This window comes from Rhinoderma darwinii, chromosome 8, assembly GCF_050947455.1.
Source record: "Rhinoderma darwinii isolate aRhiDar2 chromosome 8, aRhiDar2.hap1, whole genome shotgun sequence".
Classification (NCBI taxonomy): domain Eukaryota; kingdom Metazoa; phylum Chordata; class Amphibia; order Anura; family Rhinodermatidae; genus Rhinoderma; species Rhinoderma darwinii.
Genome location: NC_134694.1, coordinates 14,403,369 through 14,428,459, shown reverse-complemented (window position 1 = coordinate 14,428,459; position 25,091 = coordinate 14,403,369). Strand labels below are relative to the sequence as shown.

The window sequence follows — 25,091 nt, the reverse complement described above, 5'->3', positions numbered from 1 at the left end:
CATTTTAACCCCCCCCCCCCCCAATATGCTAATTTACTGCAGGGGGTGCTCTCATATACTGCTGCACCCTCTGCAAACCCATATATCTCCATCCCCCGAACACTACTATCACCTTTGTGCAGAGTTGAATGACAAGTCCTGGGTCACTATGGAGCAACATGCAGGGACTACATCATGGCTGCATCTGCACAGGGAGAGCCATGGATGCTGACTGCGGAAAGCAGCTCTGATCAGCAGGTGGATGGAGGCCAGTCTAATGGGAGATGCAGCAAAGATGGAGGGATAAGAAGCAGGAGCTGCTGTCAGAGGATGCTGCAGAGGGGAGGGCTGCACATCCCAGGGACACAGCCCCCATCCACCCTTAGCCATAACCCCCTGCTGCCTCTTACCTGCACAGCCCTGGTGAAGAACACCCCAGCATCAGAGGCCAGCTTCTTCACATTGAAATCCATGGTGTCTGCAGCAGCTCGCCTGCCTCCTGTGTACTAGTAGTCACCAGCTGCTCCTACTCCCAGATCTTCCCACCCACAGCTCCTGGCCAGGCAAGCTCAATCGATCCCAGCAGTGTCCAACACTCTACATCCATCCTCTCTGGCATCGACTGCTTGGCCTGTTAAAGGGGAAAGGTCATCCATCAAACTGTCAAAAAACAAACATTTTGGTGAATAAATAGCACAAAGCAAATATTTCTAAAGAGCGGCAATAAAAAATAAAGAAAGGCTTGGCGTCTGATGTGCAAAAAAGAATGTATTCATTCCAACTCACACTGACCGCTTAATCGTGTATATTTTGCACTGAGGTCTTACTAGAATAAACTGGCGCAAAAGAAAAGTGGAAGAGTTGCTCATAGCAACCAGATTTCTTTTTTTTGATTTTTAAAAGGAGAGCTGGAATCTGATTGGTTGCTATGGGAAACTACTCCCCTTTTCCATTGCACCAGTTTTGAGAAATCTCCCCCAGTGTTTCATGTGAACATTTCTTAGAACTGTTTCTTTAACAAAAAAAAAAAGAGTAACCGCAATTGTGGTAGAAACGCATATACTAACTTACGGTTTTGCTGCGATTTTACCTAAAATTGCTGTTTAGGAGGTAGAGTGATTTAGGGCTCATGAACGTATTACGGCTCCATACAACGTCTGAGTTATACAGAGACATAACACGGCTGTCAGTACAGGGGCTGTTGTGGGGGTCATCCGCACCTCTTCCGATTTCATAAGGGGAGTGTTTAGGGTCAATAGAAATTAACTAGAGAATTGCCGAAAGTACAAGCCCCCAATATACATACATGGCTTCACTTCTATAGTATTTACATACAGGCCTCTGAATGCTCTCCCGTCACACGTCCGTCCATATTACAGTCTATATATATATATATACATCCTGGTCATACACATCATATCCATATCCACATATACCTGATTATAATAATTATCTGATCAAATCCTGTTGCAGGGCTCCCCCTACTGGTCATATTTTATTTTACCTGTGAAGTAATTTTGGAGCTTATTTCTTTACATTTCTTTCACTTATTTTCACTTGCTCTTTTTTTTTTTTTTTTAGATAAATCATGACCAACCTACTCCATCTAACTTTTTCCTCCACAACCAAGCCGACTTCTTAATTGTAAATGCAGTGGTATGGAATAATATAATTTTTTTGGGGTCAGGTAAATCGTGCCCTTTGTTCTCTGTAGAGCCATGTATGACGTTTTATGCTGCAGCTTAACATCTGGGGGGCCAGTCTGCTTGTATGTTCGGATTCCATCCTTTTTCGAGGGTCCATGTCATTTTATTGTGTATAGTTGTTATGTGTGTTTTTTCTGTATTTTATTGATTGTAATAAAGATTGTTTGTAATTTTTCAAATACTTGGTCGTGACTTGCTTCTTTTTCTGGTTTTGTTATATTAGTCACTAAGACCACTGGTATAACTTGGGGCATTGTTCGGTTTGCACATACAGTATAATGCCGACACAGATGCGCCCATACAGTATAATGCCCACACAGATGCCCCCATGCAGTATAATGCCCTACACAAATTCCCCCATACATCATAATTCCCAATAGCCTCTCCCATACAGCATAATGCCCCTATAGCTGCCTCCATACAGCATAAGTGCCAATTCACACGAACGTGAATAACGTCCGTGTGCTGCGCATGGAAATCACGTGCAGCACACAGACCCATTGATGTCAATGGGGCCATTCACACATGCGTGAGTTTTCACGCAGAAAGAGTCCGTTGCGTGAAACTCACTGCATGTGCTATATTGGTGTGTTGTCACGCATGCACGCGCCCATTGAAATCAACGGGTGCGTGAAAACCACGCATTGCACACGGATGCACGTGCAAAAAAAAAAAACAACAAGATTTGCTTTGCGAGTGCGTGAATAAAGCATTGCCATTCGCAAAGCACATTGATGCATAACCCTACACACACGGATCAGATTCACGCGCTTTGTCACGCGCGTGAATCTGATTCACTCGTGTGAATGTAGCCGAGCGTGAATGTAGCCTTCACATTAACATGAAAGTGAAAAAAAATGGCCATTAATAACTGTCAGTTTTTCATGGCCATTTTGCATCAGTGTCTCCAAATTTTCATCCATTTCCAGTCCGTCTGTCCGTTTTTAATGGCCGTTTGCCATCCTTTTCTCATGGCCTTAAAAAAAACTGATGGATTTAATTTATTGTTTTTTTTTGTCCAAACCCCCTGAAAACACCACAGTTCCCATTGAGATAGTACTGCAATGACCCTGTAGATAATGCCACAGTACCCACTGTGGATAGTGCCCACATAGTGCCACAGTGCCCACTGCAGATAGTGCCAGTGCCCACATATAAAGTGACATAGTACCCACATATAAAGTGCCAGTGCCCTCATAGTGTCACAGTGCCCATGTAGATAGAACACCCCCCCCCCCTGTAAATTGCACCACCTCCATGTAGATAGCGCCACTGTAGCTCCCTGTAGGAGCGGAATCCCTCTGGCCGGGGATTTCCCTCCTAGAGGGAGCCCCTGGTGTCTCTGTCCATTTATTGACAGTAACGCCAGGGGCTTCTCCACTAGCAGAATATTCTGGCCAGAGCGTCGGCCGGGGATTCCGCTTCTACAAGGAGCTACAGCGGCGCCATCTTGGACAAGCGGTAGGGGGAGTGGCATCTACGGGGGGGGGGGCTATCTACATGGGGGGCAGAGGAAGACAGGAGTCCCTGGCCAGATATCTTGCGATGCTCTGGCCGGAGACTCCATAGTTGAAAGCACATATATGGACAGTAATGTCAACAGTTTTTACCGCCCGTTATAAGGATTGATTCCTAAAAAATGGCCGGCAAAAACTGATCCATTGACTTTTATGGGAGCCGTGGGGCCTTCAAAACGGCCAAAAAAAGGACATGTCCTATTTTTTGACGGCCAGTTTTCATAGGCCGTTAAAAAAACGGCCGTGTAAATACACGCATAGAACTGTATTGTTCTGAAAAAGGCTGTTTTTCACTGTCGTGTGAATGTAACCTATTGCCGCCATACAGTATAATGCCCACACAGATGCCCCCATGCAGTATAATGCCCAAACAAATTCCACCATACATCATAATGCCCAATAGCTGCTACCATACAGCATAATGCCCCTATAGCTGCCCCATACAGTATAATGACCCCTTAATAATAATAATCTTTATTTATATAGCGCCAACATATTACGCAGCACTTTACAATTTAGAGGGGACATGAAACAAACAATATCAGACATTACATAGTGACAAAGTTAATTTACAATTCAAACCTGGGGAGTGAGGACCCTGCTCGCAAGAGCTTACAATCTATGAGGAAGTAAAGGAGACACAAAGTGTAACAGTGTTTGTTCTGTACAATGGTCCGGCCATTTTTATACACATGCGGTGGTAACATAAAGCTGCATGAGCCGGTCACCAGCCACTATCCGTGTATGACGGACATGAAGAGAAGGAGTGTGAGGGAATCTTATTCTGATGACTAATCTAAAAGGAGGGCCATGGAAAGGAGTCAGATTAGGGAATGTTATAGGCCTGTCTAAATAGATGTATTTTCAGGGCACGTTTAAAACTGTGGATATTGGGAATTAATCTGATTGTCTGGGGTAGCGCGTTCCAGAGGACTGGTGCAGCACGAGAGAAATCCTGGAGACGGTAGTGGGAGGTTCGGATTATGGAGGATTTTAATCTAAGGTTTTTAGCAGAACGTAGAGCCCGAGTAGGGTGGTAGACAGAGATGAAGGAGGAGATGTGCAGCACTGGGGAGAGCTTTGTGGGTGAGCTGCCCCATAGAGTATAATGCCGCCTTAGATGCCCCCATACAGTTTAATGCCCCTTATCTGCCCCTAGTGCCCATGTAGATAGTACCACAGTGCCCATGTAGATAGTGCCCATGTAGATAGCGCCAGTGTACCCTGTAGATAGTGCCCTATATAGTGCCACTGTGCCCATGTAGATGGTACCCCTTGAAGATAGCACCACCGTCCCTGCAGATAGCGCTAATCCCCCTGTAGATAACGCCATTGGGATTCCCTCTAGGAGCGGAATACCCAGCCAGAGCATAGGCCAGGGATTCCGCTCCTAGAGAGAACCCCTGATATCACTGTTCATATATGCATAGTGACGTCAGGGGCTACTTCTGGAGTGGAACCCCCTGCCAGAGCATCCGCAACAGGGATTCCTCTTCAGAGGAGCTACTGACGTTACTAGCCATATATGGACAGTGAAGTCAAGGGCTTCCCCGGGCACAGCGCTACTTTGGCGAGCGAAGGAGCTCCCTCTGCTCCTCCGCTCTGAACTAATGCTGAAGCAGGGAGCTGACATCCTGAGGACGCAGATAGTGACAGTGGGACATACCCCCGGCCGCCCGGAATCCTGGACTGTGTCGCTGAATTCCGGGACAGTTCCTCTCCTGGAGGAGCCTGTGACGTCACTGTCCATAAATGGATAGTATTCAATTGAATCTCAGACCGGCCCGATGCCCACCTCTACCTTCTCTCCTAGTTGCGCCCGGGGCACCTGCCCCCCTAGCTACGCCCCTGCTTGAGGGAAGGATCTTGTGCATCATGATATTTATGCCCCTCCACATTCTTCATATTTATTCAATTGGATTTTCCAGGAGTCTCACAATAAAAGCTGCCAACAGCACAAGCAAGTGTAAAGCCAGAAGATTTCTTGAATGCTGCTGAAAACATCTGCAATAGCTACACACTGAATAAGAAAATAAACAGCAATACTAATTATAAATTAGATGCAGCCATTTTTTTGTGTTGGTTGCCTAGCAACAGTAAAAATTATAGAGCTGATGCTTTTACCTGTTATATCCAGTGCTTTTTGTTGGCACATTTATATTACACACAAATTAAAAAAACAGAACTCGGTAAAACACGGAACAATCGCTCAGGTAACTACATTTCACTCCCACGCTACTGTCCCTTTAATTGCGGACACTCCCCCTTAGCCTTTAATGCACGCTTAACCAATCATGGAACGCAGCGACCAGGAAGCTTCTACACACAGTCCAGTGCAACCATACATGTGTGAGGGAGAATGCGGCGGTTTCAGCTCTTTTCTGATTGGTTAGCAGGAGGATAGGGGCGGGTAGCTATGTGTGCGATTGGTCGAACCAACTATCGCTCTCGCTGCAGGGTTCGGCTGCGCTGTGCTGGAGGAGAAGCTGCCCTTCTGGAGGAAGCGGTGAGTGTGGAGTGGAGCTGCTGCTTATATGTCATTACTGGTAATAAAGCTGATCCAGAGTGATAATGTGACAGGTCGCTGCGCTGTAATATTATCATGTAGCATGTTATTATGCATTGTTATTGCTGCATATGATATGTCTAGTTGTTCTACTATTTTCATAACATTATTTATATCTTTGTAAAGTCTCGACTATTGAGGACTTTATAATCTTCCCTATAGAAAATCATTGATGTGGCTGCAGTGTTACAGTAACTTTTGTATTGCTTGATAATAACCGCGATGGTCTCATCCAAATGGTACATGTACTTTGACTTTTGTTGCTTATGCTGCCTGACAGTGAATGGAAACATTTTATTGTTTACATTCCGAAGTGAAAAGTTGATGGGCTTGTCACCACGTTGGTAGTCTCCAACCTTTAGCTGAATAGGCTCCTAGCTCTTGTCTACACTGACACATTGAAATACTTGGCAATGCTTGTAGAGGATAATCTGGTGCTGTAAGGAGGCACATTCAGCGGCACATGGGGTGTTTACATCTCTTTACATGGAATCTTAGGGATTTTATGGGCCACTGAAAAGGTGGCGCGTGCATGACTTGGCTGTGTTCACACGTGTTTTTTTTATTTTTTATTATTGGTGAGCAGAAAGGGGCACAAACTGAGGGTCCGGACCTGTGTAATCCTACCGATTCTCCTAGATCAAGGTGACATTTGAGGTCCCCAGCAGGATTTCCGGACACCAGTTACATTACTAGATCAGGATGAATAAATGACATGAACGTCTTCATTAGCACTTGAATGTCAATGGCTTTCACTGTGTCTTATTGCCAACGGGCTCCAGCCATTTACCTAGTTCCACCACCGTTTATTGTGGATATGGATGAGGGTCCCAGCTCATACGCCCCACTATAGTTATCTCCCTATATGTCTCAGGGTTATGGCAGAACATTATTTTATCAAACCTCTTCTGATAGGTGATAGAGACGTCAGAAACTCATATTGGTGGAGTTTGTGCTAGGATGGTGTGAAGTGTGAACGAAGTCCTATTCAAGTTTAAGTCTATATCCCTGAGCTAAAACCAAAGGGGCTTGAACAAATGATGGGGGTCCATGCTCGCTAACCTCCACCAATTTTATCAAGTCTCTGGCGCATCCAAAGTTAGTGAAAACCAGAGGTACAATTACACATTAAGGCTAGATTCACACAAGCGTTTCCGTTTCGCGTCCGCAAAAACCGGACACGTTTTTCATGCGTTACAGTTCCGTGTGCCATCGTTGATTGTTCCTTGTGGCACCAGTTGTTGATGTCCGTGTTGGTGCACGTTTCTTTCTTTTTCTCTGCATTTCAAGGAACTGGTGTGTGAATCACGGACAGCACACGGATGTGCGTCCGTGCGCTGTCCATGATTTTCACGCACTCATTGACTTCAATGGGTGCGTGATCTGCAAAAAACGCACAAGAATAGGACATGCAGTGAGTTTCACACAACCGAAACGCGCTGTGTGAAAAACCCTGCACGTCCATGTGCTGTCAGTTGTTTTAATGGCCGTCACGCGGACGTATTCAACATTAGTGTGATTGAGGCCTGCAGCTGTTTTCCCTCAATAGTTTTAGTGTACAGATAGACCCCTGCAGATCCAGAGAACGGGGTAACCAGCAGATAGGGAAACAACAGCTCATTTAGCCCAATTTGGAAGTGGTGGCATGTCGTCTCTCCCAGCACTCCTAGATACCAGTGGGTGACTGGGAAAATGTAAGGTAATCTGGCATGACCCACTTCTTTTGGTTCGGCAGAGGATTGAGCATATTCATTAGGTAGTCTGTAGACAGATTACCCATGTGAGCCTTTTATCCTTATATGTGTCCTCCATATTAATCTACTATTTACATGGCAACCAACAGAATTTCACACTTACTGTACATGTGATGATGGTCTGATATATTTCTACCTGAATCTACAGGGGCTGCTTGGAAGATGGGACATCCGCGTGCTGAGAGCTTTGTTTCTGATGAAGGCTGAAAGATTTTAGTATCTGAAGTGGAATAAGTTGTTGTTTTGTCTGTGCCTTCCTGATCATCATGGCATTCCAGAGAGCAGAGGGCATGTCCATCATCCAGGCTTTGGCTATGACCGTGGCAGAGATACCCGTGTTCTTGTACACGACCTTTGGACAGGTAAAAACAAGTTGTTATCACTGTCGCTTATGTCTGTATTATCCGTGAAATCTATTTGGATTTGAAGTCTTTGGAATTTTTTCGTCCCCCTCCGCAGCGACAGGATCACTAAGCCTTTGGTAAACATAACCCCCACCTTACTGTCAAATGAGAACGTAATAAAACTTTAGACAGTGACTGTGTCAAAAACGAAGTCTAATTGCAGGGGTTATCCGGGTACTAAATTTTTTTTTTACCTAATGGCATGCATTAACAAAATAAGCCGTACTCTTCTATCCTTTCCCTTGGCGATCCAGCGCTGATGCTCTGGCGCACCTCCTGATTGTTTACATGCAGGCAGCATGTGGCTACTGCAGCCAATCAGAGGGCTCACCGGCCATGAGTTGTATTATGCCAGGAACCACTGGCTGCAGCTGCCCCATTCTGCCTGCATGTAAACAATCACCAGGAGTTCTAATGAAGTGTCAGCCCTGGTTCGCCGGGGGAAAGGATAGGTGAGTACTGCTTCTTTTGTTTGTACATGTCATTAGGGAAAAAATGTGGGAATCCGGATAACCCCCAATACATCCCTGCCATACACTCAAAAGCTGAAATAAGTTGTTGGTTACCAGAGAAGTGATGATCAGCAAAGGGTTTATCTTCTGCTGGATGAAGAAAAAAAAAACAAAACGATTGTGTCAGAGAAGTAAAATCATTGGTGACCGCCAGCTATACAGTGTGGGAAGCCTGTCAAACAGCACCCTGTATCTCAGGTTTCTGCATCCAGGTGAGTGTGCAGTGGTGGTGGGGGATATTAGGGTTAACTGCACTCGTATCTGCATACTATGTGGATAAGTAGCCTCACTTGGGTTATTCCTGTGTGTGTATATGTATATATGTATGTATATGTATGTATATATATATATATATATATATATATATATATATATATATATATATATTATTTGTTTGCAATAAAAATACACCTATTTACATTTAGCTTGCCTTTTTACATTTTTCGTCTCTTTGCAGAATAGTTTCTCCCAGCTCAAGTTGTCTCCAGGGCTCCGAAAAGTTCTATTTGCCACCGCTCTGGGCACCGTGGCCTTAGCCCTCGCAGCTCACCAGCTGAAAAGACGGAAGCACAAGAAAAAACAGATAACTGCAGATGGTGGAAACCTGAAGCAAGGCGTTGTCCCTCCAGTGGTGTTACCTGTCAGGCGTTCCTCTTCTGTAAAGAAAGGTTGGTCGTAATAATGGGCAAAGGTTACTAGTGGTGTTTTCAATATCAGCTGATACCACATTAAAAATTCTTGACTGCGGAAATTTACTTATTTGGGACTGCATTTCAGCAAATTAATGTAAGAAACTTTCCTCAGACAAGGACTATCGGCAAAATTTGTGGACAAACTATAGCGACCGGTCCCATTTCCATGGCAGCGTTGCAGGTGCTTGTGTTGCTGCCATGGTAACGTCTTCTATGTAGCTTCAGCCTTAGGGTATGTACATACGTTGTGGATGTTTGCAGAAATATTCCTTCAGACAACCACGTGTTATCCACATGCGGTTTTGCCTGCAGGATTACATGCAGATCCCCCCAATGAATACACGGCCCCACTCTTCTCCAGGCCCTGTGTCTGGTGTGCCGGGAGCTCTCTAATAATAAAATGATGGGCTTCAATCTACGGAAACTCATTCCATTGCTTGAAAGAAGATAAGGACCGGTTTAGTATTTTGTCTAAAGTCTCATTCAGATGGTTGTAATGCAGCTGCAAGACCCACACCCCTGCAGTATAAGTTAAAGTGTAGCTAAACGTTCGACAAACTTCTGACGTGTCATTGAGACATGTCAGAAGTTTGGATTGGTGGGGGGTCCGAGCACTGAGACCCCCACCAATTGCTAGAACGAAGCAGCTGAAGAGTTCGTGTGAGCGCTCAGCTGCTTCGTGTCTGTTCTGCTTTTTCCGGAAATCCGATGTATCGGAGTACAGGCTCATAGACTTTGTATAGATTCCGTACACCGATCCATTTATTTCCGGAAACAGCCGAACAGACACGAAGCGGTTCAGCGCTCACACGAACTCTTCAGCTGCTTTGATCTAGCGATTGGTGGGGGTCTCGGTGCTCGGACCCCCACCAATCCAAACTTCTGACATGTCACTATGACATGTCAGAAGTTTGTCGAACGTTTAGCTACACTTTAACCGCAGAGAGGTCACCATAGAACCCTATAGTGACCTAGGATTGGCTCACGTGAATAGCAGGCCTGGGTCTTGCACCCGTAATACAGGTGTTAAAATGTGGCTGCATTATGGCTGTCTGAACGAGGCCTAGTACTGATTAAACTATATGATCTAATGTTTGAAAGCGGACTATCCTGCCCTGTATGAGAGCAGCATAGTAGGAGTACAGGTCCGCTCTCTTATTAGCCAAAATGGCAAAAAAAAATAAATATTGTGCGGTTTGGCTAATAGGAGCATTCAAAGAATACACTGGACTCCTAGTTATGAGTCTTATGAATTCACAGTGATTGACCGGCTGCTGTGTATCCAGATATACAACAGCCAGCTGTCAATTACCAACGAGAGGGGAGCAGGGAAGCTGCAGTTTACATGGAAAATCCTTTCCCTCCTGATAGTACAAAATATCGTATTCTGGCCATCTATGGCAATACTTTGATATAAAAAAATAAAAAAAATACCTTGTATGGCTGTCTTTGCAGAAAGGGTAGGTTATGTTGACACGGCTGAGGATTTGTTAGAAAATCCACGGAAGAAATATGCAAGTGTAACTCCAATTTCTGCTGCAGACTGGCCAATGGATCTGCAAGCCGATTAGCTCCATTGTAATTCCAGCATTGCAGGCGGAATGTAAGCGGATTCTGTCAGGATTTAGGAATGCTTTAGGTATCCTGACCGTGTACACGTGGCCTAAGTGACCAGTAGCTTTTGCTGAGCTACATCTAGAAATGCAATAGGGAAAGGGCATTCAAGATTAGATAACTTGTATATCAGAATATTACAACCCATCGTTTTCACACTGGATCACCTTGTAGTTTATTGTCCTTGAAAGGTGACGTCATAGCTTTTTCTTGGCGTGATGTGGTCCCTTGTTCAGCACAACCTTTATCCTGCGACATTCAAGCATGTTCGCTGCTGCCGCCACGTAGTACTGGGAAATGACAGAATTTTGTATACACTCGAGACCTTTCATTTTCTGTATTGCAGTAGGGCTGTTATCTGTTATCTTGACATTAAAATCACATTTAGCCATATAAAGAATCCATTTGATTCACTTAGTTGCATGCTGCCTCTTGTGAGAACTGCTCCACCTCCCCTGAGATGGTTTAATCTGAATTTGCGTTTATTCCAAGATAAGACAATTGCCAAAAATGCTAAAATGTAAGCAGAGGGGAAAAGAGCTGCTTGTTCAGATAATGTTACACTGTCTATTACATGGCCGGACGTGGGCTGTGAAAACTAGCGCCAATCCATGAGGCAGCTCGTTGATCGGCGCTCATTTGCTCCTTTCGCAATTTGCAATGATTGGTTATGTATGGGGACAAGCGATCGTTACTACCATTGTTCGTTCCCATACATATCCATCATGTCGGCAGAACATCTCCCTGTTTACACACCAAGATGTGCTGCCGACAATGATAATATTTAATGCTGCATAAACTATACGATCAGGTGAGGAACGAGCGTTTCCCCGTTCAATGGCTGATCGTTGCCCTGTTTACACAGGGCAATGATCGGGAAGGAGCGTTCGTGTGAACACTTGTTTTCCTGATCATTGGCCCGTGTAAATTGACCTTCACTCCATACCATCTATACTATAACCATGTAGTGAGAGAAGTTCAGGAGACCTTGTGGTGTAAGTTAGTTAAGAACACTGATGCTGGACTAGCGGGCTACGTTTGTGTGCTGTGTGGCACAGGTCCCAGCACAGGGCAGTTGGATTGGGTACAGTGCCAATGATTAGCCATGAGCACTCTGTCACTCTCTCTCTCTCTCTCACTCCAGCATGTACCCATGTACAAATACTTGAAAACTGTCGCTAGGTTCGGTCTTATCAGTAAGGATGGTGTTAAGATACATTAATACTGGTGGTGCTTCCTTTATACCCCGTGTTCTCTTCTCCTTCTAGGATACCCACGCAGGGTGCAGAGTCCAAGCAGCAAAAGCAATGACACACTCAGTGGCATCTCATCTATTGAGCCAAGCAAGCACTCGAGCTCGACGCACAGTCTGGCATCGGTAAGCTTTGCTCTTATGCCTTAAAGGAATGATTCTGAGTTGGCATCTTTTGCCAAATGCAAATAAACTAGAGGTTTGAGGTTTATACATGGCATATCTGTGTTGAGCGAATCTGCTCCTTGAAACCACTTTTAAAGAATCTCTTATGGAAGTGCATAACTAGCCCCTCTATAGATTGGTTGCCGAATCAGTCACTTTGTTGTGGGAGTGTTCCAATAATGGACTGCATAGGATTTCATATTGCCAGCGCTTACAGACCCATCGGTAGCCTACAATCTGCTGTTTATGGTAGGCTGTCAACGGACTACAGGTTGAATAATATTCTGCTAAATAGATAATAAATGAATGTCTACAGTAAATTGTATTCACCGTCATTGTCCTTGCTTGGTCAGGTAGTGGCTGTCAACTGTTCCAGCGCAAATGCTACTTCACTGGCACCATGGGAGTCCCAGGAGATGGATGAACCGCTTGCTGCTGATGACTCTAATGCAGAAAATCTCTATATTCAAGGTTAGATCTACTGTAAAAATCACAAAATAATAAATTACATTGCAAGGAAACTTGTATTATAAGCACCAACCTTAATTCGGTCAATAGAGAAGTGAAGGTGGTTTTACACTGGCAGAATGCTGCCGGTAAGCGAGCGCCGATCGGTGATATAGCACGTTGATCGGTGCTCGTTTAGCTCCATTTAAATGGAGCAATCGTTGTACTGGGTGGAGACGGACAAGACTGTTCAGTCCCATACAGTTTAGTTTACATCATTGTCGGCTCCACAGCCCGGTTACACAGGGAGATGTCCTGCCGACAACGATTAGGCTGCATAATAGATGTGATCAGCTGATGAACGAGCATTTACTCATTTGTCGACTTATTGCTGGGCCCTTGTGCACTGGCCGATGATTGGAAAAGAGCATTCAGTTCCCCAGATCATCGGCCCGTTAAAGGGCCTTTCATCTAATGCTTTGCTTTTGTTTGACTTACAATTGTCATCTACTAAACACATTAGAAAATTATTTAAAACACTTTGAAGGAGACTGGTTTAGCTCCGCGGTCACGTCCTCTCCGGATTGGTGGGCTTCCTAAAGTCAAATTTGGCTCTCGGATTAGTCATGCGCTCTCTATCTATCAAAGCTCACAATTTCAATATCTTAGTCCGCATTGCTTTGTTGCTTTTGTTTTTAACCATTTAGAATTTCTCATGTTAATAAATTGACTATTTGTGCTGCTTAGGAATGGAACTTTTTGAAGAAGCTCTGCATAAGTGGGAGCAGGCTCTGAATATTGGGCAGAGGTGCAGCTCCAGTACCCAAACTGCTCAGAATAGTGAAATCAATGATGAGATATCTGCAAGCATACTCGAGGTGGGTGCCACGTGTTCTGGACATGGAGATCTGGCTGTGTAATCTGGTACCTGCTGCAGCCACTGCCTCAACGTACTCTGGGTGGCAAATGGTACCAGTAAAGACTCCCGAGTAAATAATGTGGAGCTTTGGTATCTAATCCTGCAATGTCTTTTTGCTGTGGTTTTCTGACCCACCTCTATAAGGTCTTTACTGTGGAGGAATTGCTGACTAAAAATATATGAATATGTCACCGACCGATTTAAAAACCTTTTTTTTTTTTAACCTATTTTCGTATATAGACCTATAGATGTTCTTTATTCTAGGCCTCCCAGAGCAAAGAGTTTTCAGGAAAGTTAGAGTCCTTGCTGAGCCGTGCCTACAATTTGCAGGAAGAATTTGGATCAAACGTTGACCCTGAAACCATGCTGCTGGATCTGGGTGAGTTGTGGTTTTTGTGTAATCTGATGGATAAAATGGCCATGCCACCTCTAATGTAAAATGTATGATCTGAACCACAGGGCAAATGATATAGTATGGAGTCTGCTCTACCTTGGGTGACATCCCCGAAGCAGCATTGTCCAGAATCATGAAAAATACATGTATTCTTATTAGGGAGGGTTTAGCTGATAGAGGGGGGTCCTCCGCTCAGGACTCCATTCAATTTAGTAAAGCACAGGAGAACTGAAGGAATGCCTAGTAGAAACCATGGGTTGCATGACCACCCATTGATTTCAGTGGACCACCCACTACTTGTGGGAAAAAGAACATTATAAACATCATAATTCCTTTGCAGTAAAAGTTGGAGTGGAGGGGGGGGGGGGGGTAAGGGGTCCGACAACAACACCCCCTGCCGACAACTTCTTTTAGGGGCAATGTCACTGAGAAATTTAGTAGCTTTCTATTCTAACAGGATGTGATTGAATAACAAATATTAAAATAAACCCACATACCAGTGACTATATCCACTAGTAATCCTACATCTCTCTCATTTTAACATTCAATATTTCCTTGATCTTTCTCCCAACAGAAGGAGTCCTGATGTTCCCATTACTGGAGGGCAGGAGGCAGTTACAAATGGACGAGGAGATCAGTACAATATCCGATGATTCCTTTTTCTCTGCAGCAGAGGTGACCTATTTTTTCTACTACAGGGGGTGGCATTTAGACTTCTTTTGTAATTATTTGTTAAAGGGGTTGTACCATAATCGACATATAATTGTCTGATCGTTGTGACCCCCACTGATGGCAAGAATGGGGATCCCTGCCCTGTTTCTCTTCACTGTACCCCCCCCCCCCTATGGTGAGGAGAAGCTTGAACGAAGCGTCAGTCGAGCATTTGCCCATTGTTCCATTCAATGTCTATGGGACTGATGGAAAGAACTGAGTTCTGTACTCGTCTGTTTCCGTCATTCCCATAGGCTTTGAATGGGGCACCGCTTCATTCAACGTCCGCAGAGGAACAGGGCGTCTGGGACCCCGTTCTATTGATTGGTGGTGGTCCCAGCGATCAGACCGTTATCCCCTATTCTGTGGATAGTTGATAATTGTCAATTCTGGGAATACTCCTTTTTGACTTGGGCTACACCGCAACTTTGACCGCGACACAGGTCGTGTGGCTAAATATCGCGGTGAACCTCTGCATGTAACGAAAGTCATTGTGGTTGCGGCAACATTGACTTTCATTACGTGCAATGTATACAGAGGCACGTGACCATCTTTAGCCGATCGACCTGTGTCACGGCCAAAGTCTCTGTTTAGCTCTAGCCTTAATATTGTCATTTTTTTGCTCCTCAGCTTTTTGAGTCTTTACAAATGAATGAGGGCCCATTCGTACCGCCCAAGCCTGCAGCAGCCTATGAAGAGGCAATGAGGCTGGCTAAAGTAGGAGAAGTAGCTTGCCGCACAGTGAGGTAAGAATGATCAACCGAGACTTCTGTGTTAAGATACTTTAACGATAAAGGAACTACAACTCCCATCGTACTTTGTATCTTCTTATTAGATGTCCATTCTGGGCCTAGGCATAAACACAAACTGTTCCCTCAATTTAGTAATGTGATGTTGTTTTTGGGACCAGAATCAACCTATTTTGCCTTCATGTTTGACCACTTTGTGATTTAAAGCATTTTATATTTTCAGGACGGAGTTGTTGGGATGCTATAACGATCAGGACTTTCTAGCAAAACTCCACTGCGTCCGCCAAGCTTTCAAAGTACCTAAACCAACATGTTCATTCATAGCTGAAATATCTCTATCCATGTGAAATATGAGATAAAAACACTGTGGATTTGTTGTTGCAGCTGTTACTCCAAGATGAAGGGAATCGGTTATTTTTTGGTGAAGTTGGAAAACAGATGGTGACGGGACTGATGGTGAAAGCAGAGAAGGTAGTGGGCATTGTTTGTCATTGACGTGTGCAGGGGGATTCAGAACCTTTTATTGAGCAAGATTTTTATATTGTAAACTTCTAGAACCCCAAGGGATTCATTGAGCATTATGAAGAGATGCTGCTGTATGGATCGCAGCCGGACACGTGGCCCACCACACAGAAGGAACTTGAAGGACGTGGGGTAAGGAAAGTTAAAAACCCAGTACAGCCTGAGGTGTTCTGCACTCCCCACAGAAGAAAGGGGTATGGCAAGTGACGGGATATTACTCGGATATCATGTGGAGCACCACAGCTCCTTCTAAATCTTTCCCTGCACAGCACCACGGCCATCCAGGTACAGAAACTCGGCCCTATTCACTTCAGGGGTCTTGATGGTCAGACAGCACTGGTCAGCAGCCAATCCTAGCTATGTGCTGTCACATGCTACGGCCGGAATATCCCTTTAAGTCTTTATTGGTATTGGCCAGAAGTGGCCATGTAAATGCACATAAATTAACTTTCTAATTTTCTTGAAAATTCTGATTATCATATGTGAGGTTCTCCATCGCTGGTCATATTGCAAGCGAAACTCCTAAACTAAAAGGTTTATGCCCATGGCAGCCCCTCGCCCATGAAGATCTAGGGCCTGCTTCTTCTAGCAGCCTGAGCCCATGTCTCTTTCCACAGTGCTACAGGGCAGGCTGTAGGGGATTGTGTCATGCCCGCCCATGTCTTGCACCTGTATTGTGTATAGTACAGAACATGGGGCAGAGGCATGACCCGTTCATTTTCAAAGGGCTGGTTAGGAGAGCCGGGTGTTAGCTGAGAAACCTGCTGGTAATACCCATTCCAAAATAGTGTTCCCCCGAAGTATAAGCTTCCAATAAGTATCAGCACACCAGCTATTTGAGATGTAGAATACCCCAATGAATGTATTAATCCCAGTTTTTCTCATCCAAAAATGTGGCTTATCATATTTAACCGTAATCTCCATCTGGCTAAACCTCTTTTTGTTATGCAGTTGTTATTACCTGCTCTTGTTCTGCAGAGATTAGAATCAGTATCAAGGGAGAAGACTGCAAAGCATAAAAATATATGGTTACCAGAACACATCTCCCTAAGCAGCTTCTAGTGGACTAATACAAACAGCACATTGTTATCTAATGCGATACTTCTATAGGATCTCAGGCTGGGAAATCCACTGATCATAATAGTCTCATCCTGGCTGCAGTACTTACAAATAGTCCATAATAATGGGCATGTCCTAGTAGGCCTATTGTAAAGTGTAACTACCCCATCAGGCTATTGTACATTCAGGATCATCAGGTCTTTAAGGATGGGGCTAGACCTCAAATTTGGCTGCGAGACTTCATGGCCCATAGAAATGAATGTTAATTAAAGAAACACAAAAGAAGAAAAAATACAAGATTCAAGTGTAACTAAACGTTCAAAAAACTTCTGACATGTCAGAAGTTTTGATCAGTGGGGTCCGAGCACTGAGACCCCCACCCCACTTTTAATAGAACGTCTATGAGCCCGCACAACAATTGATCAGCTTTCTGAGAAAAGCCGATCAGAAACAAAGCAGGTCCGTGCTCACCCGAGCGCTTCTACTGCTTTGTTTTAGTGATCGGTGGGGGTCTCGGTGCTCAGACACCCCCCACCGATCAAAACTTCTGATGTATCGCTATGACTTGTCAGAAGTCTTTAGGAACTTTTCCTTGATCTTATTTTGCTTCAAAGTTACAATTTATAGGGAAAAAGTATTTTATATTTTTCTTCAGATATCTATTTTGGACCATGAGAACAATAGGTTTGGGGTAAGGGACGGGGCTTTGACTGCAATTTACACCAGGCAAAACTCTGAGTGAATAAATGCTGTCGTGTTCCTTTCAGGTGGTCTGCATGAATTTCTTTGACATAGCGCTGGATTTTATTCTAATGGATGCCTTTGAGGACCTAGAAAACCCTCCTACCTCAGTGATTGCCGTTCTGCGTAACCGCTGGTTGTCTGACAGCTTCAAGGAAACCGTAAGCAAGAAGAATAAACCTTCTAATCCTTGATGTTTATTACTAATTCGGAAATAATGTTTCTCGGATAACAATCCATTCTGTTATGTCTCAAGGAACGTTCCAAGAGACGAGCTGTGCCCCTATGCAAAAACTGTTATTAATCTGAGCTATGTCTTACGAGTGTCTCATACACTACAGATTGTTATAAAACAGGCACAAGATCGAACTCAGGTGTTACCTTTAATATGTACACTATATGGACAAAAGTATTGGGACACCTACAGGAACTTTTGACATCCTATTCTAAATCCATAGGCGTTAATATGGAGTTGCCCCCCCCCTCTCCCACCCCTTTGCAGCTAAAACATCTTCCACTCTTCGCGTTGTAGTTTATCTTAAAAAGTATTCAGTGGAGTTGAGGTCAGGGCTCTATGTGGCCAGTCAAGTTCTTCAACACCAATCTCCCCCCAACCATGTCTTTATGGTCCTTGTGCACTGTGGCGCAGTCATCCTGGAACAGAAAGGGGCCGAACCCCAAACTGTTCCAAAAGTTGGCTACAATTGTCTAAAATTTCTTAATATGCTGAAGCATTAACATTTCCCTTCACTGGAACTGAGGGGCCGACCCCTGAAGTACAACCCCAAGTATTACCCTCCTCCACCAAACTTTACAGTTGGCACAATGCAGTCAGGCAGGTAACGTTCTCCTGGCATTTACCAAACCCGGACTCCCCCATCAGACTCCAGATAGAGAAGCGTCACTCCACAGAACACGTTTCCGCTGCTCCAGAGTCCAGTGGTGGCGGATTTACACCCCTCCACCCACACCTGGCATTGTGCTTGGTGATGTAAGGCTTGTGTTCAGCTGCTTTTCCATGGAAGCCCATGCCATGAAGCTCCCGGCGCAGTTTTTGTGCTGATGTTCATGTCCGAGCAGGTTTGTACTCTGCAGTTATTGAGTCAGCAGAGCGTTGGCGACTTTTATACACTGTGCGCCTCAGCACTTGGTGCCCCCGCTCTGTAACTTTACGTGGTCTCCCTTTCGTGGCTGAGTTGCTGTGGTTCCTAAACGCTTCACTTTACAATAATATCGCTCAGAGTCGATGGTGGAAGATCTAGGAGGGAGGAAATTTCACAAACTGACTTGTTAGGGTATGTTCACATGGCTTATTTTCGGGCCATAAACGGACGGAAAATGGGCGCAAAATCGAAGCAGAACGCCTCCAAACATCTGCTTATTGATTTCAATGGGAAAATCGGCGTTCTGTTCCGACAGGCCATTTTGAAAAATGGCCGCGTTAGAAAAAAATTGCCGCGAAAAAGAAGTGCATTTCACATCTTAAGATTTTTTTGGAGCTGTATTTCATTGACTCTATAGAAAAACAGCTCCAAAAACGGCCGTGAAAAACTCGAGTTGCTAAAAAAACGACTGAAAATCAGGAGCTGTTTTCCCTTGAAAACCGCTTCGTATTTTTAGACGTTTTTTGTTAAGCGTGTGAACGTACCTTTCAGCGGTGACCTCCTATTACAGGACCACACCGGAATTCAGAGAGATCTTTACAACGATCCATCCTTTCACAAATGTTTATAAAGACAGACTGCATGGCGAGGTGCGGGATTTTATAGATTAGTGGCAATTGGACTGAATAAAACACCTGAATTCAATGATTAAGAGGTGTGTCCCAATACTTTTGTCATATAGTGCATCTGTGGAAAAATTAGCAAATTTCACTATTGATAGATAATATATAGAATATAGAAACATTTTTTTCATGTACTTGTTCGTTTTTTCCATTATTTTTCCCAGGCCTTAGCAACCGCTTGTTGGTCAGTGTTGAAAGCAAAAAGGAGGCTTCTCATGGTAAGGTTCTGCCCAATTGGAAAATGAAACATACATATGTGGATTACTGGAGCATTCATGTTCATGCAGACAGAACTGGCAGGAGGGCAGACAGATCGCTCTGGCACTGGCTTATCTCCGGTCAAACATGTGCCAAAAATTCACCTTGGTGCCAACCAGTCAGTCAGGGGTGTCTGGTGGAGACTCCTACTTTTGTAGGATCCTATCACGATGCAGGTGAAAAAAATGGAGACACATATAAAGCCATAGACTAAAAATTTGGGCAAAACCGGGTCCCTTGGCATCAATGGGTATATTTGGAAATGAATGATCGATCTTGTGGGGCGTCTGATGTAATACATTTAGGTCACATTTATGTCACTACTATTGTTATTTATGTCATTAACAAGTTTTATAGGTGCTGGATTATCAAACGTTCCAGATTATTGGACAGGCATAGAAAGGAATATAAAACGCATGGTCTGTCCAGCAGACCGCCCGCTGATATAAACTTGACTTTGTTTCATCTTCTGATCGAACGATGTAATAATGAATGTCACTATGTATATAACGTGTGCTGAGGATTCTAGAATGGTCTATAGTTATTGTTACATGGCTATTCTATTTTATCAGGTCCCAGATGGCTTCATAGCACATTTCTACTCCGTATCGGAGCATGTCAGCCCCATATTGGCATATGGATTTCTAGGTCCAAAAGAAAATTTAACCGAGATCTGTCATTTCTTTAAGGTGAGGTGCTTTATTTATTTTTGCGGGCCAGAAGTTGTTTTTATGTTTTAAGTTGTATGTAAGCCATGAAAAAATATTAGAGACTCGATGGGTGAATCAATCGTCTGCTGCATCCAGAGTTTCAGCAGTATCCAACCACAAACCCCAAATTTTCCGAAATTTGTCAGGACCGCCTCGATGCTGATAAACCAGGCGCTCATAAGGTATGATAGTGTTAACTAAAGCCTTGTATTTTGATAAGGACGGAGGTCTATCTCCCGTCCAATGTAGTGCTATAACCTTCCTGGCCAAGGATAATGTTCCCTTTAAGTATATGGATACATAATATGTTCATAGTTCTTCATCCAAAAGTCCAAATAGCGCAGTTTTAGGAGAGTTGGGTAAAAGGGATGTAAGAAAGTCAAACACTTGTGACCCGTAAGTAGAAATGTAGGGGCAGTCCCACATAAGGTGCCGGAAGTCTGCTTCTAAGCGGTAACATCTATGGCAAGCTGAAGAGGACATTCTACCCATTTTATATAGTCTAGTAGGGGTTAGGTAGGCCTGACACCAGCTGCAAATGGATCGGGCTCAGCCTGCTCCATAACCCCCCTCCCAACTATGACATACATTTATGTGAAATGTCAGTAAGGAGTTAAGGCATGGAGCCGAAGCATTTCTTATTGCAAAACTTGATATTGCTGGATCATATGTAGGCAATGCAAGTAAACATAGAAAGGAAAATTACTCCCCTGAGTGCTGTTCCTTTCTCGTTTTATTGAATTCAGTCCTTTGACCGCAGTGGCTGGAGCCGCCGTTCTTTCGTTAGGTTGCGTTATATACATGTGCTGCCATGATATGATTTTACAGAAGCCACAGATTGACAGAATGTTGCATTGCCTGAATATGAAGGTACAAGAAGACTAATATATAGTATCCTCACTGTAGGTCAACGTCTTATTTGTATGGTCAGGTTGCCAATCCCACTTGCTGGAATGGCGAGACGGTGTATATATATATACATATTATAACCTGTTTCTGCTTGTGTTCCCCAACAGCACCAGATAGTGCACTATTTAAAGGACATGTTTGATTTGGATAAAGTAAGATACACTACAGTCCAATCACTGGCGGAAGATATCCTCCATCTTTCTCGCAGGCGGAGTGACATCCTTCTGGGATATCTGGGTATAGATGCTGTACGAGAGATGAACGGCGATGTCCATGTTGAAAATAGGACCGAGGCAGAGGTTCACTGACTACAGGGATATAAATTTCTAACAATGTATCCGCATTGCCTCTTCCAGTCCCAACGAGCATCAAAAGTCTAAAACCGGTTTCACGTGGCAGTAGTACGGCTGCATTTTTACGTCCGTGTAATCGCTAAAAGACCCGGACCCCCCCCTGTAGGTCTAATGAACCGAACTTTGATCACCATAGAACCCTATAGTGATGTAGGTTTGATTTAGTAGGACCGCAGGGGGGGGGGGGGATAAAGGTTTAGATCTTTTGGCCGTATTACAGCCGGCCTAAACCAGTATAGTAAAGCTGTTGTGTATATGGTCCCCGTCCTATGGCTCTTTCCTGCAATTTTCAAAACAGCCGGAGGGGCACAGGTTGTTAATCGTTGACCCAAAGGATCTTATCCACGAATGATGCAGACAACAGAAACCCTGAGATTGTGGAGACGGAGCGTGAGCTTTTACTGACATCCTATTTTTAAATTATTACGTGCACATTTTGACATCTACTTCAAATCTTCGCCTGAACACTGAATCAAATAGAGATTTTCAGACTCTCGTTTTAATGAATCATTTCTACTATGAACCGTTTTTAAAGAAAAAGAAAAACAACTAATGGACACAAAAAAATCGTAACTTTTTATTTTTTTTGCACTTATACCTTGTAAACAGATGGGCAACAAAAAATGTCAATTGGACATTGCTGTTATTAATCGAAAAAGGAAGTTACTGTTATAACACTGAGAATTTTAAAGGACCGTGTCATTATTTGTACACATCGTGAAATTCCGATAATCCCGCACTGCTGGATTATCAGAGAAACCTGTGCTATAGAGTGATGATCCAGAGGAGCGGGTGCTGCGGGTTCTGTTGTCCGTGATTGCAGCGCTGGCACACGAGACCCTTATGCTAAACTTCAGCTGCACCTCTCTCTTTCGCGCACACTTTTTAATTCTTGATTTGGAAACTAAGTGTCGGACTATACAATTTCCTACTGGTCTGGCAATGGGACAATTTTTTTAATTTTTTTTACCCCAATGCCTATTAGCAGGAATTCCTAGAGTATGTGCATTAAATGGGCAAAATTGAGATTTTGTAATTCTAAAACCGTTCTCTATAAAATGTACTACCCGCCCCCCCCCAATCATGGTCCTCTGAATATCATAATCTTTCGTTGATGGGCTCATATCTGTGTTTGCCAAGTATTGTGAATTACTTTTTTTTTGTTGCACTAATGTATTGCTTTGTATTATTGCACATTTTTCTGACATCGAATACTGTTCTGTTGTATTTGTGTTTAGGTCTGCTGGGAGTCTGGTACAGTGTTATTTGTAGTGTGACGACTGGGCTTTATGTTCTAACTAAAAACTTGCACAAAAGATCTGATTAAAAGAAAATTTTTGAAGAGGGCAGAGTTTATTCTGAATCAAGGGGTCAAAACATGGCATATGGGACACTTGGCTAAAGCTAAATAACGCATTGTTTAAGGGGGGTACTGAAGGTTTATTGCTAGGATATGGCAATTTCTGATAGGTCTGGACCTTTTATTTGCAGCTGATCTTACCTCGCAGGCTCTCTAGGCCACAGGCAATTGCCCTACAATCTCTCCTCTCAGGTTGTCATGTCTGTACTGATGCCCTAAAACGTGATTTCCCCCCCCCCCTTGCAGCTTTTCTCCTGACAGGTCAAGTATGGCTCTGTGATCGCACTATGATTAGGATGCGAAGTCTAGATGCCTAACGACAGTTTTGTAAAGATTCATCTAAAAAGGGGTTCCCACCTTGTGGATTTAGTTCCTAGTTTAGATTTAGTTTGAACTGTTCTCTAAAATCCCCTACAAAATAATTTTAGGACAAGCAATTTCGATGTCCAAAGTACACATTCCTACCTCCTGGAGATGTTCTGGTTATCCTGGTGTGTGCTCATGTCCCTTTTGTCCAGTGGACACTTGTTCCCGTGCTGCTGTCTCGTCTCCTCATGGCTGACTGCATGAAGCTTTCTATTCTTCCATCAATCTGTAATGCAGACAAAAGAACCAAAAGTACATTAATATCCGTGCACAGATCTCCTCTTTCCATAGAAACATACAGGTAATAATAGGGGCACACGCCTGCCTTTATCTCCTATGGAGCTCACTATACATGGAAGGAGAAACTACTATAAGCTTTAAAAGCCACATAGACCAATAATAGGAGAAAAGACAGCACCTCCGTTCACGAGATACAAAGAAAACAAATGCTACAGAATTCAATTAATAAACCGTAGAGAAAATTACTTTTTTTTTTTACCCATCACTTAGTCATGTCAACCATCCTAAAATGTTGCATTGTAACTGGTTAAATAAAGGAGTCCCGTCTACCCCCCCCCCCCCCCCCGTGCATGCTGCAGCCTTTTTTCCCCTTTTAGTAAGAATTTTCTATAAGCTTAGACCATGTCTCTTTTTTTATTTTGTCTACCAGCAATTCATTATTTCATACAATATAGAGTGTATTTGCAAAAGCGGTTAATACTTTCTGGAAATGTATGAATGAAAATTGTGTTTTACTTTGTCACTATTGTGCCATCTGCTGGCCATATTTGTGAATGCAGCATGGCCTGCGGCTTCCCCTGTAATGTGCTTTATTTTCGCTATAGGTGGGGGGCTAGACAGAGACTTTTGTCACACCACAGCTGCAGTTTCAAAGCTTGACCTGCAAGTTACTCCCCCCCCCCCTTGTGTTTTATATTGATATATTTGTTACTTGACAGTGGCATGAAAATCTTGCATATACATTAAGGACTGATTTCACACGAACCTTGCACGCGGACCCATGCAATTCAATGTGGGATATTAAGACATGCGTTGTTTTTCACGCAGCGTGTGTCCGTTGCTCTGCACGCTCTCTTCTGGTCCGTTTTGCGGATCACGTCGCCCAGTGAAATCTATGGGTGCGTGAAAATCACGGACAGCACCCGGACGTCATCTGTGTGCTGTCTGTGATTCACGCACCAGTTGCTAGAGTAATGCAGATAAAAAAAAATAAAATGTGCACCAACACTGACATGAAAAACTGATGCCACACGGAACCGCAACACATAAAAAAAAAAGGTGCGTTATTTGCAGACGCAAAACTGACCCATTCCATGTGAATCTGGCCATACTCTGTATATTCCTACATATAATATAATGTATATACTTCAAATGTCGCACTGTCACGGCTGCCGTGGTCCACATCAGTTTATGGGCCACATTTGGTGCATGTGTCATCCACAGGCTCCCGTTGTCCCTATACAGAAAAATTTCAAATAGGGACCAAACGCTTCATGTTAAAAACAAATAACTTACTGTTAAGTTCTGTGACGTCGCCTGCCGCATCTTTTCGTCATCGCCGTGGTTTCAAGTAAACAGGTGACGGCTGCAGCAGGGACTTGTCATCCATGTTGGAAATGGTCCTG

The 25,091-nt window shown here is 43.8% G+C and overlaps 2 protein-coding genes across 12 annotated transcripts in view; one reads left to right on the top strand and one right to left on the bottom strand.

The window, feature by feature from the left end:
• Window positions 1–8,525, bottom strand: part of SH3GLB2 (SH3 domain containing GRB2 like, endophilin B2) — a 43,478-nt gene extending 34,953 nt beyond the window's left edge. For 6 of the 10 annotated variants that reach the window (XM_075835214.1, XM_075835216.1, XM_075835217.1 and 3 more), the window contains exons 1-3: window positions 8,493–8,525; window positions 7,659–7,874; window positions 390–610 (exon numbers count right to left, since the gene is read on the bottom strand). In XM_075835214.1, the coding sequence (XP_075691329.1) occupies window positions 390–452 (63 nt within the window). In that variant the 5' untranslated portion in view covers window positions 453–610; window positions 7,659–7,874; window positions 8,493–8,525. Of the gene's footprint in view, window positions 1–112; window positions 218–389; window positions 640–5,326; window positions 5,407–7,658; window positions 7,875–8,492 lie in introns of those variants that run through there. The other 4 variants (XM_075835211.1, XM_075835212.1, XM_075835213.1 and 1 more) reach the window with 4 other exon arrangements.
• On the top strand, window positions 5,621–23,061 carry MIGA2 (mitoguardin 2). 2 transcript variants are annotated; one of them, XM_075835205.1, is made up of 16 exons: window positions 5,621–5,708; window positions 7,671–7,884; window positions 8,896–9,106; window positions 12,013–12,122; window positions 12,515–12,632; window positions 13,356–13,486; window positions 13,792–13,906; window positions 14,496–14,596; window positions 15,263–15,378; window positions 15,605–15,677; window positions 15,766–15,852; window positions 15,937–16,035; window positions 17,730–17,864; window positions 19,654–19,707; window positions 20,320–20,436; window positions 21,474–23,061. In XM_075835205.1, the coding sequence occupies exons 2-16, from the start codon at window positions 7,789–7,791 to the stop codon at window positions 21,672–21,674; spliced, it is 1,764 nt and encodes a 587-aa protein (XP_075691320.1). In that variant the 5' UTR covers window positions 5,621–5,708; window positions 7,671–7,788; the 3' UTR covers window positions 21,675–23,061. The 2 variants fall into 2 exon arrangements, with proteins under 2 accessions (XP_075691320.1, XP_075691321.1); XM_075835206.1 differs by having other exon boundaries at window positions 5,696–5,748.
• Window positions 23,062–25,091: the final 2,030 nt, after the last annotated feature.